Source organism: Geospiza fortis, unplaced genomic scaffold (assembly GCF_000277835.1).
Source record: "Geospiza fortis unplaced genomic scaffold, GeoFor_1.0 scaffold281, whole genome shotgun sequence".
Lineage (NCBI taxonomy): Eukaryota > Metazoa > Chordata > Aves > Passeriformes > Thraupidae > Geospiza > Geospiza fortis.
This window is the reverse complement of record NW_005054340.1, coordinates 2,169,576-2,183,986: the sequence shown is the minus strand read 5'-3', so window position 1 is coordinate 2,183,986 and position 14,411 is coordinate 2,169,576. Positions and strand designations below refer to the sequence as shown.

The window sequence follows — 14,411 nt, the reverse complement described above, 5'->3', positions numbered from 1 at the left end:
ACAAGAAGAGTTATTATCACTACTTGCAATGACTTTGCAATGTGGTGTACACACAGCACAGAGCTAAAAACTAAACTTTGTGAATACTTGTCCAGCACTCTGTGCCAGAAGACCTGCTTTGATATGCTTCATGCAGGAGGCATCAGAGTACTGGGATCCAAAGATCTCCACCTAACATTGGAGTGAGAACAAATTCAGTAGGAAGTAATTTCAGGAAATGACTGGCACCTCATTGTGCTCTAGGGTTGCACACCTAGCTGTCACTCGTGACTGCCCACAGAATGAGAAACTGTTACCTTAGCAGAGTTTGTGCAGGGGACACAAAAGACTCACACACAACAGTTACCTTGATACTGTTTTTAAACAAGAATCCCGGCATGGAGAAACCTTTCTTTTTATCTAGCAGCTCACTGAAAATGACAATCTGCTCAAACAGGAAGACCCGTCTCTCCTTGCAGCGTGGCAGAAGTCCTGCATCCTGGTCTGTAACCAAAAATGTGTCCTGGAGCAGGAGCTTACCCTGGGCTACAATTTTACCCTACACACAGAGGTGAGAAAAAATACATTTAGTGAAGTTCTTCGTTTCTTTCCCCAGTCCAACTTTTTCAGCACATGTTCATGACAAATAGCTTTGTGTATTTCCCACCTTCCAACTGTTATTGACCACTATATATTCACTTCTCCTCCTATACACAAAATATTCTTGTGCTCTTTCTTAAAAAAAAAACTCAAAAAGAAAAAAGAACCACACACAAAAAAACCCAACAAACAAACAAACAAACAAAAAACCAAAAAAAACCCCAACCAAACAACCCCAAAACCAACCAACCAACCAACAAAACCTCAAACCAAACCAAAAAAAAACCCAGCCCAAACTCCAAAAATCCACTCCACCCTTTTCAATTCGTCCTGCATTTTGAGGCTTGGAACACCAAGTTTTTTGTTTCTCTATTCTGAATAACTCCAACAGTTACTCATATAATCTTCCAGGGTGCTGAGTAGGGGCAGATCTCAAGTTCATGTCTGCATCACACAATATAAAGACCTTTGCAAGTAAAACATGTGACTGTGGCGTGGCTGATGCATCCTGCTTCAGTAGCCAATTTCCATCTCTTCTAGACTTAGCAAAACAAGGAGGGCTACAGTTGCCTCAAGTACATGATGGACCTTAGTGACTCCTCCTTTGTCTACACTACTGAAGTCAGGTCTGCTCACCCGCTGATAACTGATTATTTCACTGTTTTGCAAGCCTTTAGCCAACAAGGGAACTGTAGTAAGACTGGCCCTTTCTTGATTTTGCAGAAGGGCTTTACCTTGTGTGACTGATACAGCAGGTAATGTTTCCCAGGAAAAAAGTCCTTGGCAGGGCTAAGGACTTGATTTTTCATTTACTGCTTTATGCACCAGCTAACCAGATAGGGAAGAAGCACTGCACACATTTCTCCCCACAATATTATTGATTAATTTCAAGAGAACCTGACAAAATCTCTAAGCAAAACTCCAGCCAACTTACATCAAATCCTTGCAGGCGGCCAACATTCATCATGTCATTACACCGTTTTGGTACTATACACATGACCTCTACAGCTTTCTGTTCAAGACAAATAAAAAGTTAAAGCTTTATTTTCCAAATGAGTAAGCAGCATAAAATTTTGTTTCATTTTATATGGTTGCTTTAGAACAGAAATGCAAGAAGTAAACACTTATAATTGCTTTCTCAGGAAGATCAGAAAAGGAAAGTGACTCTGCCAAAACAAAAGAAGTTCTGAGTTAAAAGAATTCATATCACTAAGAGAAAATGTCTCAAGTACCTCTAGTTCTGTTGTGTCAAGATTAGCTTTCTTAGAATACTTGAGGAAGTCCTGAAAAAGAAAAAAAAAATCAAGTCATATTTATTTTCTCATTAATCATCAACAAGAAATCTTAGAAAATCTGAATTTGATATTCTCTATCAGAATATATCAGACTGCAGAAGACAACCATTTGGATTTAACTCATACAAAAACATATGGTAAGGCAATGACCTCTGTGCCACACAGAGTTGCTCTTCAGTAAACACTTATGTGATATTAAAATGATTGCAGGTGTAGCTGGAAAAGCTGTGATAAGTCCCAACAACTTGTATCACATTTACATCTAAACACAGTTGAGAGTTTCTTCTCCCATTCCTATGACACTGGTACAAATTTTAAACATTTCCATGGCCTAAACATTCGGCCTTTAACTGTTAAAAGAAAAAACAAATTTTTGCCCAAGCCATCTACTGCAATTTTTATAACAATCTGAATGTGATCAGAAAATAATCATATGGCATTGCTTACAAATCTGGGTTCTGTTAGGGAAAGGGGATGGAAAACATCAGCATTAAAAATTTTCTTAAAAAAGAAAACCTATCTGTTAACACATCTACAACATATCTACTAACACAACTCATTCATCTCAACATCCCTTTACCTTTAGTAACAGCTGGTATTTCATAATTCTCTGCACAGGTTTTATTAGCAAGTCTGTGAGCTGAAGTCTGTGGCCCAGGCGTTGCTTTAGATCCTGAGAGTTGTAAAACAAACATTTTTGTTTGTTCAGTTAGAAAGACCCTTGTTTTGTTGAGTTAGAAACACAGCTATGTATCAGTATATGGAGATAAATACATATATATAAAAACAAGGATATAGCAGTATCAATTGTTATCACACCAGAAATTGTCAAAAGTCAGAAAATAATCTAATCTTCAGTTAGCAAAAGCTGGAGTCCTTCCCCTTATCACTGTTGCTCCCAAGGTATTCCCTTCTGCAAGTGTCTTTCACCTCTTTCTTGACAAGGCTTCAGAGTGAAATGTAATTTTTCAGGTTGTATACAGCCTATCTTCAACACTGATCTCTGCTTATCCAGAATTGCTATTTATTGCTACATAAAATGCACTGGTAACTGCCAGGGCTAAGGCTACTAAGGGTAAGACTCTACTGATTAATTAATATCTTATACCTAACCTTTAGTTTTTATCTCTAGGAGTCTATATTAGATTTGAGAAATCAGAACAGAAATGGCAAGAAATTGCAATTTAAAACATTAACAACAATATCTGCTGTGTTTTTTAATTTTTTTTCTGGTTTGATCAAGAGATTTGACAATCCTTCACCTCACATATCCCCTCTCATGAACTTACCTCAAAAAATGTATCAATGTATTCTGAGACAATGTGCTCAGACTTTGGTTTGTTTTGGCAGTAAACTATGTACATGTGCAACCTTCTCTCCTAGAGGAACAAAGACACAAAATGATACATCATAATCAAGAAAAACACATGACAGATTAAAACGGAGTATTACTTTAAGAAGTATGGCAGTTCATATATATGAACTTAAAAAGACCCCTTAAAGGAAAAGAAGCAGTTACATATGCAGAAATTACAGACATGAAAACACATTTATTTGAGAACATCACTATGATTTTAGAAAGGCAACACAAGTGAAAAAAATTCCCACAGCTATAAGTCCTCCTGAATGATGAGTGTTCAGAGATGATAACTCAGCAGGTTCCACAATGAAGTTAAGCATGAAAATGGTTCTATTTTTCTTTCACCAAGAGCCATGGAAGGTTTGACAAGATGACCCCACAGTGATCCATTCCAACCTTACCCATTTTGTGATTCTGTAATGGAGCCTTTGAAAGATAGTATTTTTTATTCTATTTTGATAGTGTGATTATTGTTGAAATTTATTAGAATAATTACCTCCTCCTGTTTTGTTATGTAGAACAGTTAGGAGAAAACTTTCATGTCTTTTATTTAGTATTGCCTGTCCTACTGGAGTTTGGATGGGGATGTAGGTGATGAAGCCTGGAAATGGGGGCACTAGCATTTTTTAACTCTGATCTTATCTTCTGCATGCACTTTTAACAACTTTTAACACCAAAGCAACAGAAAAAGAGAGAGGAAATAACTTCTGCCTTTAAGATTTATTCTTGATTACTGACATTGCAGGTTAAGAAATACAGACATACTTACTCCAAAATCTTTCCTATCACTTTGCTAGGATTTGTTTGGGGTTAGAGGCTTTGCTTCCCAGAGACTTACAGAGTACTGACCAGTGAAGACAAATGGTAAGAAAGAAATGAAAAAATAAGATGGAGATTGGAAAGACACAGGTTAAGAACAGGAACTGAATCATTGTGTTCTAGCCAACAGGGTTTTGCTAGAGGATGCTGTAATAGCATCACAGCTTGCCTTTCCATCTGGAGTGGTAAAGGTGCCTTTCAAAGACAATTCAATTACAAATAATACCAGGAGAAAGTAAAACAGCAATCAGGAACAGGGAGAGCTACTTTCTACAGGTTTCCCACTTTGCCAGCGACAAATTCTCATACGGGGAAAGGATACAGAACTAGAATAGAACACACTCAAACTGGAAGAAGAATGAGCCTCTTTCCTATTTTTATTTCTTATATTCCATGTTATTGCATGGATGCCTGGGATTAGAAGGCTCCCCTTGCACCAAAGTGTAACTGAACAAAGAAATGGGGCCCACATTCATGTTCCCTCTCCACAGGAAGGTACTGGGAACAAAGACTAGAACATTTACTTTTTCTATTTATGAGCTCTTGAAAGCTATCTCTCCACCTCTTACAGGTGAAGAACATTGTACAGCACTTTCTTAACTGTGCTGTACTTAATAATCAATCATGTTGGCCAGTAGCAGCAATAGAGTTTGCCAAAAAAGACACTTGTACTTACATGTTTAACAAACAGGGATCCCAGCTTTTCTGGATCTTCAAGGCACTTCTCCAACTCTCCTAAAAAGAAGCTGAACATAAAGAGAATAAGAGAACTTTTTTTCTGACATCACACATTATAGCAACAGGTAATTGCAAGGCAAAGTGGTCTTACTGCAAGGCAAGACACTTTTGTGTCCCCTGTCAGCAGCATTGGATATTAAGGTATGTCCAAACTGACAATGGTAACAGTGTAATATTTCAACACAGCTTTTTTAAAGGACATGCTGAATCCATGCCGAGATGAAAAAAAACATCTGGCATTCACTAATAAAATTATTAAATTTCATATATATCGATTGAAAGCTTTCCCCTTCCTAACCTGAATGCTTGAATTGCTAATACTGACTTGCTAACCACCCCTAACAAATTTTTAAGACTGTATTATTAGAGAGAAAGCAATGTACAAAGTTCTGTCAATATTAGAGATCCTCAGTTGAAGTACTTGCTATATATATATGTAAAAATATATATATACACACACATCCTTCTTTAAAGTGAATCTTCACACCAATCTTTATAAGCTGAAGTTATGCTTTCTACAACTCAAAGCACAAAAGCATTTACCTTGTATCTGAATATCTGAGGAAATAATTCCCAAAGTCAATCTAATATTTTTTAGGTACAATACGTACTCTCTGTGCCAGTCATAAATCTGGTGAATGTTTCCAAATACAATCTTGTCCTTGCCTTTCATATCATCAGGTACACCATCTTCCTTCATAAGTGCCATATAACCCTGCAACAGTCCAAGTGAATCCACTGTGAACATTCTTACTTAAAAAAAAAACGAGTTGTCTTTTAATCCCCCTTTTCCCAGAAGATGTCCAATGGCAACAACTACTTGGGACACAAAGCCAAACCAGAAAACTGTTCTATAACACAGCATAGCATAAAGCACAGACACAAAGTATCACAAATTGAGGTGTGGCTGTCTACACAACAGTGCTAGAAAAATTAATTCACTCTGTCGTATTTAGGCTGCATGAACGGGCTTGAAGCACAAAGGAAACTTCCACAGCCCTTCTCCTTACTGCCTGAAATGTCAGAGCCACTAAAGTGGCCTCTGTGCTGCTTTGCTCTGTGTCTCTTATTTCACTCACACTAACCCCACACCACAGTGCACTGAGGAGGAAACTGGCCATGGGACTGCACCCCATGGACTACTGCTTGCAGTATGAGCAAACCAATGAAAAAAAATTAAAAATCAATTCCTTTAGCAAGCACTCTTGCTGCAATAAAGTTCCTCTTACATTTTCCCATAGTCCTGTCTTAGTTTTGGTGTCTACACAGCTGTCTCACTCAGCAATTCTACCATATAGTTAGATTGGGAGTGTTTTTAAATTTTGTAATATTCATTTAACTCTATTCCTTCTTTTTTCCCCCCAGTAGTTCTACTCCTAAATAGCCAGGCCTGGTTTTGGTTTGCCAAGTGTATGTTTTGATGTCCAGCATTTTCACCAGAAATTATGTTATTATTTACAAAAACACATCTATTCAGACTCCAAATGCACCCTTTAAATACTGTAAAAACACTATCACAATGCTGATCTTTCTTTCCCTCCCTGCCTCCAAAACAGAGTTTAAGAATTAAACTTTATTAGGCTAAAATTTACTGTCATGCTCATTCTTTCTAGTCTTCCAAATGCATTTTGTTGGTAGCTGAAGACTGAGGGGAGATATGTGATGTTATCTCATTTTACAATAGGGGAAGCTAGGAAGTCTAAGAGAAGCCTAGTGGTAGGACAGGAAGGAAGACTTTCAAATCTTGGATAGCTGGTCTGTATGCTGAGGTACAATTTTTATTCTTTTTAATTTAGATGTGCTAAATAAACCCACTATCTACTAGGATAACATTAGGCCAGCAGTAGGGATTGAAAAAAAAAAAAAAGACAAAGAACTACACTCTTCAAAAGAACAAGGTGAGCACAGTAACAGGAAAAAGGAGTAAAATGTATTGTAGCATTTTTATATATTAAAAGCTTACAGGAGGGAAAACCTGGAATGTAAACTTTCACATTTTTAGTCTCTTCCTGTGTATCATTTTGAAAAACATAGTGGGGTTCAAGCTGCATAGCTGGTTAGTAACACATTTTAACAAAAAGAAGAAACCAAGAAAATTAAAAACATCATACCTCAACTACATAGCCCAGATCTCGCACATAATCTCGCTCTGTCTCCACTAATTCCTGTAAGACATAGCTACAGTGGAAGGAAAAAGGTGAACAAATATTAAAAAATGAAACAGATTTTTCAAGAGGATTAATAGCATACCACTTTTTCAACATTTGCAGTCACATATGTTTGATAGACAGAACTGAAATGGAAGAATTAATGTACATTGGTTCTTAGCAAGATACTGCTTTGACTTTGGAACTGGACAAGGCTTGCTTCTGTTTATCTAAAGTCAGATGTTTTCTTAAACATGACATTAAAATTAAACATTTAACTATTGTTTAAAATAAAATGCTATTATGTCTTTGGTCTGGAGACTCTTAGCTATACGGACGGTTATTTCCACACACAAGTTTAAAAAATTTGAAACCAGCCATGTTTTTATTCTACCATGGTAACAGTTTACTACTACATAAAGAAATTAAGCATGGTTTGGAATAGAATAAAGGGAATTACCATTTCTTTCAAGCCTAATAGACCTTTGGACATTTAAAGATCAGCCTCTTCCCAAATAAATGAGAGTGACATGCACCAGAAGTCAAACACAGGTATGACTAGAATTCAAAATCACAGATTGAATGTCACAGAGAAATGTGACCATATGCTTGACATCTAATACAAGTCCTCCCACTTTCAGACTAACAGCTTCTGCTGCCAGTTCAAAATAAGCATTGAAAAAAAACAAATTAAAAAAAAGGAAAATTGTAAAAAACTAGTCTTACTGCCGTCTTTTTAAGGAGCTGGATTTCCTTTCCTCCATCTCATCTATGGGTGACGAGGAGGATAGAAGGGAGTTATCTGAAGGGTTGAAGGATGGACTGCTGCTGTCACCTTGATCTACCAACAGGGAACTTGGACGGTCCTCCAGAGCCTGGGAAGGTATTCCAGAGTCAGCAACGACTGATTTCTCCTTTATTCACAAGAGACATTACAAGCTGCTGCATAGCAATCCCTGGGAGATCAATTACTTTTATGTATCTTGGCAAAGCAAGTCACAAGCCTCCAGGAAACCAGGCAACAACATGGCTTTTCATGACAACTGAGCCTTTGAAGCACATTTGAGAAGCACATTTGAGATGACAGTCTTCCCTTCCCAGGAAAATAAAGAAGCTGAACTGGTTTGAGCAGCAATGGCTAAAGTCAGACTCTCCTGCTCAGGATGCAAGTACTTCTATGGTGGGAGTGGCACAAATGTGTCCTCGTGGCCAGGGATTAAATTGTATTTGACATATTTGACTTCTGGCATATACAAGTTACTTTCAGCAACGAATAGGACATCTTTAAAGGAGATTTTTATGATGTTACATTTTTAACTCAAGAGAAGTGGTGTTCTCTGTCAGACGTTTTGGTTATCTTAATAAAAACCAAATAGCATCTCAGTGAAGAAAATAATGACTTCTACACTGCCAATGTTGTTTATGAGCTTGTTCAGATCCTAGGAAAAAGTCCCTGTGTCCTCTTCTACATACACTATCTCCCTTACATGGACTCCATAGGCTTCTGTTTGTATAAAAAATGAAGAAGCAATAGGAAGAAATAATATGAACATCTTCTATGAAGTATTCATGGGATTTCTTTAATTCAAGCCCATCATCTTGGATCAAGCTACAGCTATGTATCACATTTTCCTTGCATGTGATACAGCCTTATTGCAAGGCACATTTACTTCACCAGGGTGGGGTTCAGCTATATTCTATTTTCTTTCCTCACAAAAAGTAAAAACCGATAATGATATGACTAGCCCAAAACTCAGGGGAAGCTGAACCTTGGCTAAAACTGTGCAATGAGAACATCTCCCACAAGGACTTTATGCATGGATCATTAAGTTATACCCACTGCTAGGCAGCCTGAAAGACACATGGTGTTGTATGGACTACCTAACTTTCCATTTACAAAAGACTGTTGAATTTTCCCATAGATTACTTTGTATTCATCCTGCTGGTGTAAGAGAAGTAAAAAGCAAAGTTAATATCCAAGAGAGTACAGTAATTATTTTATGCAATAATGTAATTTTCTCTGAAAATTACATGAGAGAACAGAAAATAAGATTTCTAGGTCTGAAAGCTAAAGCTGCTTCAATTTAGAATGAACCTGGAAAATATCAACCTCTGATAACATGGGGCTGCCATGCTGTAATTCTTTGCAGTTTTCACAAAGGCACTTCCCTATTGAGCCCAAGAGGGGCTATGCTGCAAAAGCTGTATTTAAATGTTTTGAGGAAATCCAGAAATGCCGAGGGACCTCTTGAGACTATATAGTCCAATCTCAAATAGGGCTAGCCAGAGAAGTTTTTCCCAGACTGGGTCAAGCTGGATTTTGATTACAAAGGACCTTCCTGGAATTATGCATATAATGAGAATCTTCAGAAACATGAAAACTTTAAAACATGTCAATGACAATCTTCAAAAACACGGAAAATTTAAAACATAGAAAACTAAAAAAAGCTGACACAAATTCCTCCTACTTAATTTGTTAGCAAGGATGGAGGCACTGACATGCAAAATGATCCCTTTACTCTCTTATTTCTTCAGTATCATGTTGCCTAAAGAACAACCAGGTAACATAAATATTTCTGTTATTAGGGTTACCTGCTTTACTGCTAACCTCAAAAAAATTGCAATAAATTTAGTTTCAGGGATTCTTCTCATAACAGTCTTTTAATCTAAGACTCCGAGTCTTTGCATTCATTCTAATAGGACATTTTCTTTTGACAAACAGGACGTACTTAGATTTTGCACCATTTCCTCTCTTCCTCTTATTTATTACTTTTTGCTCCCTTACATTGCCATTCACCTATTCAGCAAATGCTTTCTTACAAAAGAGGGTGTGTACAAAATGACCCCATACATCAACCCACAAAGTGACTTCTGAAACAGACAGCAAATTTTACAAGTCAACGTAAACCATGCAGATTTTCTTTGAATAGCAAGCTGGGACTTGAAGACACAAGTTCTTTAGACACGTGCACCTGCTGGCCAGTCTCACCATTTTACTTTTGACGAGCTCTTCAATGGCACTGACGAGTTCTGCAGCACTGGGCGTCTCAGAGCTTGTCGGCCGCACCAGCAATCGAGAAGATGTCTGTGCAAGGACACAAAGGAAGGAGAATCCCAGAGTTAGCCTGGTTCTTGCTCAATGATCAAGAGACTTCCTTCACTTCTCTGTCAGACAAAGGTACCTGACATGTACTGTCAGTGGCATATAACACTACGATCATCCCTTCCAACCGGAGCAGCTGGAGTTGGAAGACTCAAGTAAACCCCATAGAAGTTAAATGCTGGGATAAAAACTCCTGTTCCTACATGCAATAGAAGTTGAGGAAATATAGTTGCTGATAATTCCTGGCAAATAGCTATGAAAATTGCCTGAGCTGACCCAATGGCCAACAGTTTGTTAACTTATTTTGTTGCTGCTTAAACAAAGCAAAAACTGAAGAACACTAAGAGAAATCAAGAAGACTTGAAATACAGGAGGAAGCATTATTATATTAAGAAAATATACACCAATAACTCAGGGGCATTTACTTCTCTAAAAGAGCTGGAGTATATTGCCCAGATTCAGATGGGAAATTGAGCTCACCATTCCTTGTGCCATCCATTTTTCCCAATGGTATGTGTAGAGCACAGAAGATCTCTGGCCTCATAAGCTATAAAATGCCAGTTTATAGATACAACTGAAGGTAAAAGGTGTTCACAGTAAAGGATTCTGGGAGAAGGCCATTAAATTCAGCCTCAGTAATTTGCAAACAGAGTAGTTTGCATATTACATTTATCATTTAGTAACTGGAAAGTGGAAACAGGGTGTAATATGAACTGTACTTCATATTACGAACAGCACAGTGAGCATCATGCAGCACAGAGCAAGCTGTCCTGCAAATGTTTCCAACAAACCAGACAAAGAAACAGCACAAATAATGACTCAGCACAAGAGGTTCTGTTCAAATCAAGCATGGGTGTAGCAAGACTCCCCATAACTAAACACTAAAAAAAAAAAAAGAATACACAGATTTTAGGTAGTTTGCCTTGTATTTGCCTTATTTGGAAAGGAAAACAGGGGCTGGGTAAGCAAAGGAAATACAGATAACTTTAAACGGAAAGATATGGGAACTGAGCCAAAGCAGAGACAGAACACAAGTCAACATAATGCTGCATCAGAATTTACAAAAAGAGAAAACAAAAAGCAAAAATAATTAGTTTCATATTAACACAGCTGATCTTGAAACTTTTAATACTGTTTATCCCAAAAATTAAATGCAAACAACTTTTAAACTGCCACCAATTGCAAATTAATGACGTGCGCAATGATTCTGCTGAATGAAAGAATGTATATAGTGTGCAGATGAGCTCTTGGGGAGAAAATGGTTGTGTTACTTAGTGCTGTTAGACAAATCAGCATGGCCTAACACATGATGTTTGCATGCACACCAAAAACTGAGCAATCCCACAAGCTGGCCTGTCTTTTAGGCAATTTACATGCTCCTGACATTTGACTGTTGACCAGGTTTTCCACAGCTGTGCCTGCATGTGGGTTTCCACTTTGGGTGCAGAGCTCAGCTTAGTCTTAAAAAACACTGTCAGTGTTGAAACCAGGTTCTGGTTATGGTCTTTTTTATTGCTCTGTTGGGGTATGTGGGATGTGAAGTAAAACTTCAGAACTGTGATTTCCAGTGCCTGTGGTTATATCACATGCAATCTGAAAAAGAAGGAGCTGCATAGATAAAACTCCTTGGTGACTTTCCTGATGATGTACTCTGGGAACAGAACACATCCCTTGCCCAGAAAAGAAGGAAAAGCTGGAGGGAGCAACTGAGCTCATGCAGGTATGAGATGCTGCTAGGAGCCCATAGCAGGCTGGGAAGGGAACAGCAAAGAGGGAGTTTTCAGCATTGAGCAGGAGCCCTGGAGAGGAAGAAATGCTGGCAGGGAGGCAGAGAGGAACGCCAAGTCTCTGAGGTCACAGAAAGGAGGAGACATTCCTTGAGATCCGGAGTAGCTGAGCAGCCCAAGAAACCACCCAGCACGGCAGGAATGTGAAGGACTCCACCCAGAAGACAGACAACTGGGAACTTGTTTGCAACCCTTTTATTAATCAGTAACTCTATCATGAGAGCCAGCTACCTTCTCCTGGGTGAAACTTTGCTCTGGCTTCTCACTTCTGTGTTCCAACAAAGCATTTACTTTAGGCGCTAGAAGTTGGTGGTGTGTGGACTTCAGGGAGGCACACACAACCTCCCAGGATGCCCCATGAGGGGACCTTTTGCCTCCCACCATGAAGGATAAATATTGCATAATAACAACACATTGCAGAAGAATCCCTATTTACATGCTTTGAAAAATTATGGTATAATTTTAACTTTACCAAGTTTTAACTTCTCTGAAGTATTCTCTAAATCTAGTTTCACCTACTTTAAAAACTGTCCCAACATGCATTTACTGATGTGGGTGCATGTTAACCTTTTAACAAGTTGTGCTGGTTTTGGCTGGGGTAGCCCTAATTTTCTTCACAGCAGCTGGTATGGGGCAGCATTTTGGATTTGTGCTAAAAAAAGTGTTGATAACGTGGAGATGTTTCTGTTATTGCTGAGCAGGGCTCACACAGAGCCAAGGCCTTTTCTGCTTTTTTGTACTGCCCTGCTGGTGAGCAAGCTGGGGTGCTTGGGAGGAGACATCAAGGGGTCTCACCAGGACAGGAGACCCAAACTGAGCAAAGGGATATTCCAGCCTATGTGACATCATGCTCAGTGTATAAAGTGGAAGGAAGGAGGGGACATTTGGAGTGATGGCATTTGTCTACCCAAGTCACCGTTACACCTGATGGGGCCCTGCTCTCCTGGAGATAGCTGAACACCTGCCTGACCATGGGAAGCAGTGAATGAATTTCTTGTTTAACTCTGCTTGTGTGCACGGCTTTTGCTTAATCTCAATCCACATGTTTTCTGTCTTTTACTTGACCCATTCTCTCCCTGATCCCACTGGCAGGGGAGTATGCAAGCAGCTGGGTGGTACTTGGTGGCTGGCTATGTTTAAACCACAACAGCAGTGAAAATAAAATTGGAGATGGAAAGCTACTTAAAGAGTCTTTCTCTAGTGTAATACAGGTCTGACTTTGCACCAGAAATACACAAGTAAGTAGACAGTAGCTTACAAGCATATCCCTTCATGTAAGTGTTCTTGCTTCGTAAAGAAGTCTATGACCAAATTAATTTTTCTGTGGAAAACTTTTTATAATATTTGTATATCAGTTGGTTTTTTGTCACTGAAGGAACATGCAAATATGGCAGCTCATCAGCAAGAGCTTAAACACGTTTTCACTAACATTATTTTCATCTTATTTCTAAATCTAAAACTGAGATTGTTCTAGCAAGAAAACATTCTTTCAGCTCTGAAGGCTGGCCTATTTTTGCTTGTTTTGTTTCAGAAATATTTCCCAATATATTAACTTTTCAACTCATATGTTACACTTTGTCAAATCAGAAAACATGTAGGAATTGAATACATGCAAATTATGAGAACCAGTCACTTTGACCCTATAAACAACAGCTTCAGGAAGGAGTGAGATTCCCACTGAAAAGCAATGTTTTTAAAAGGAAAAAAAAGAAAGAAAAAATAAATAAGATCCACTAAAGTTATTCATAACATCGGCACCACTGAGAACAGACAGCAAGCAATCTCAGAATTCACTAACAATATTCAGTGCTGTAGATTACAATTTTACAAAATTAAAAATTTTAAGGAGCAAAATGGCAAGAAAACAATGTGCATATTTACTGCACAAGTCCGGATTATTTCTATTTTAAACCCCTCTATTTCCAGACCTGATACTTGTCTCTTAAATGTCTGATCCCGGTTCAAAATTGAAATAAACTCTCTTCATGTATGATCATCATAACACTAAAGAAAAACAGATCATATGCAAGTAAGATTTGCTTCATGCAGTTACTACCTACATCCAAAGTTTTATTACTGGTGCGAAATTTTTAGCGTCAATTTTAATGTGCCTTTGTTTGTGAAAAACAGATGGATTATGTGCTGGTTTTGGCAGGGACAGAGTTAAATTTCTTCACCGTAGCTGGTATGGAGCCATGTTTTGGATTTGTGCTGGAAGCAGTGCTGCTATCCCAGGGTTGTTTTAGCTATTGCCGAGCAGAGCTCACACAGCACCAAGGCCTTTTTTATTTCTCACCCCAACCCACCAGCAATAAGAATGGGGGGGCACAAAGAGCTGGGAAGGGACACAGTCAGGGCAGCTGACCCCAGCTCACCACAGGGATATTCCAGACCATATGGCATCATCCTCAGCATATAAAGCTGGGGGGAAGAAAAAGGAAAGGTGGGATATTCGGAACAATGGTCTTTATCTTCCCAAGTCACTGCTACACATGATGGAGCCCTGCTCTCCTGGGGATGGCTGAACACCTGCCTGCCTATGGGAACTGGTGAATGAACTCCTTGTTCTGCCTTGCTTGTGTG

The 14,411-nt window shown here is 38.6% G+C and overlaps 1 protein-coding gene across 1 annotated transcript in view; it reads right to left on the bottom strand.

The window, feature by feature from the left end:
• The window catches only part of TRIO (trio Rho guanine nucleotide exchange factor), a 176,701-nt gene that overhangs the window by 18,039 nt on the left and 144,251 nt on the right, over positions 1-14,411 (bottom strand). Inside the window, 10 exon segments of the mRNA XM_031058260.1 lie at positions 347-538; positions 1,514-1,591; positions 1,812-1,862; positions 2,455-2,547; positions 3,164-3,253; positions 4,730-4,799; positions 5,403-5,506; positions 6,903-6,969; positions 7,665-7,813; positions 9,928-10,023. Coding sequence (XP_030914120.1) covers positions 347-538; positions 1,514-1,591; positions 1,812-1,862; positions 2,455-2,547; positions 3,164-3,253; positions 4,730-4,799; positions 5,403-5,506; positions 6,903-6,969; positions 7,665-7,813; positions 9,928-10,023 — 990 coding nt within the window.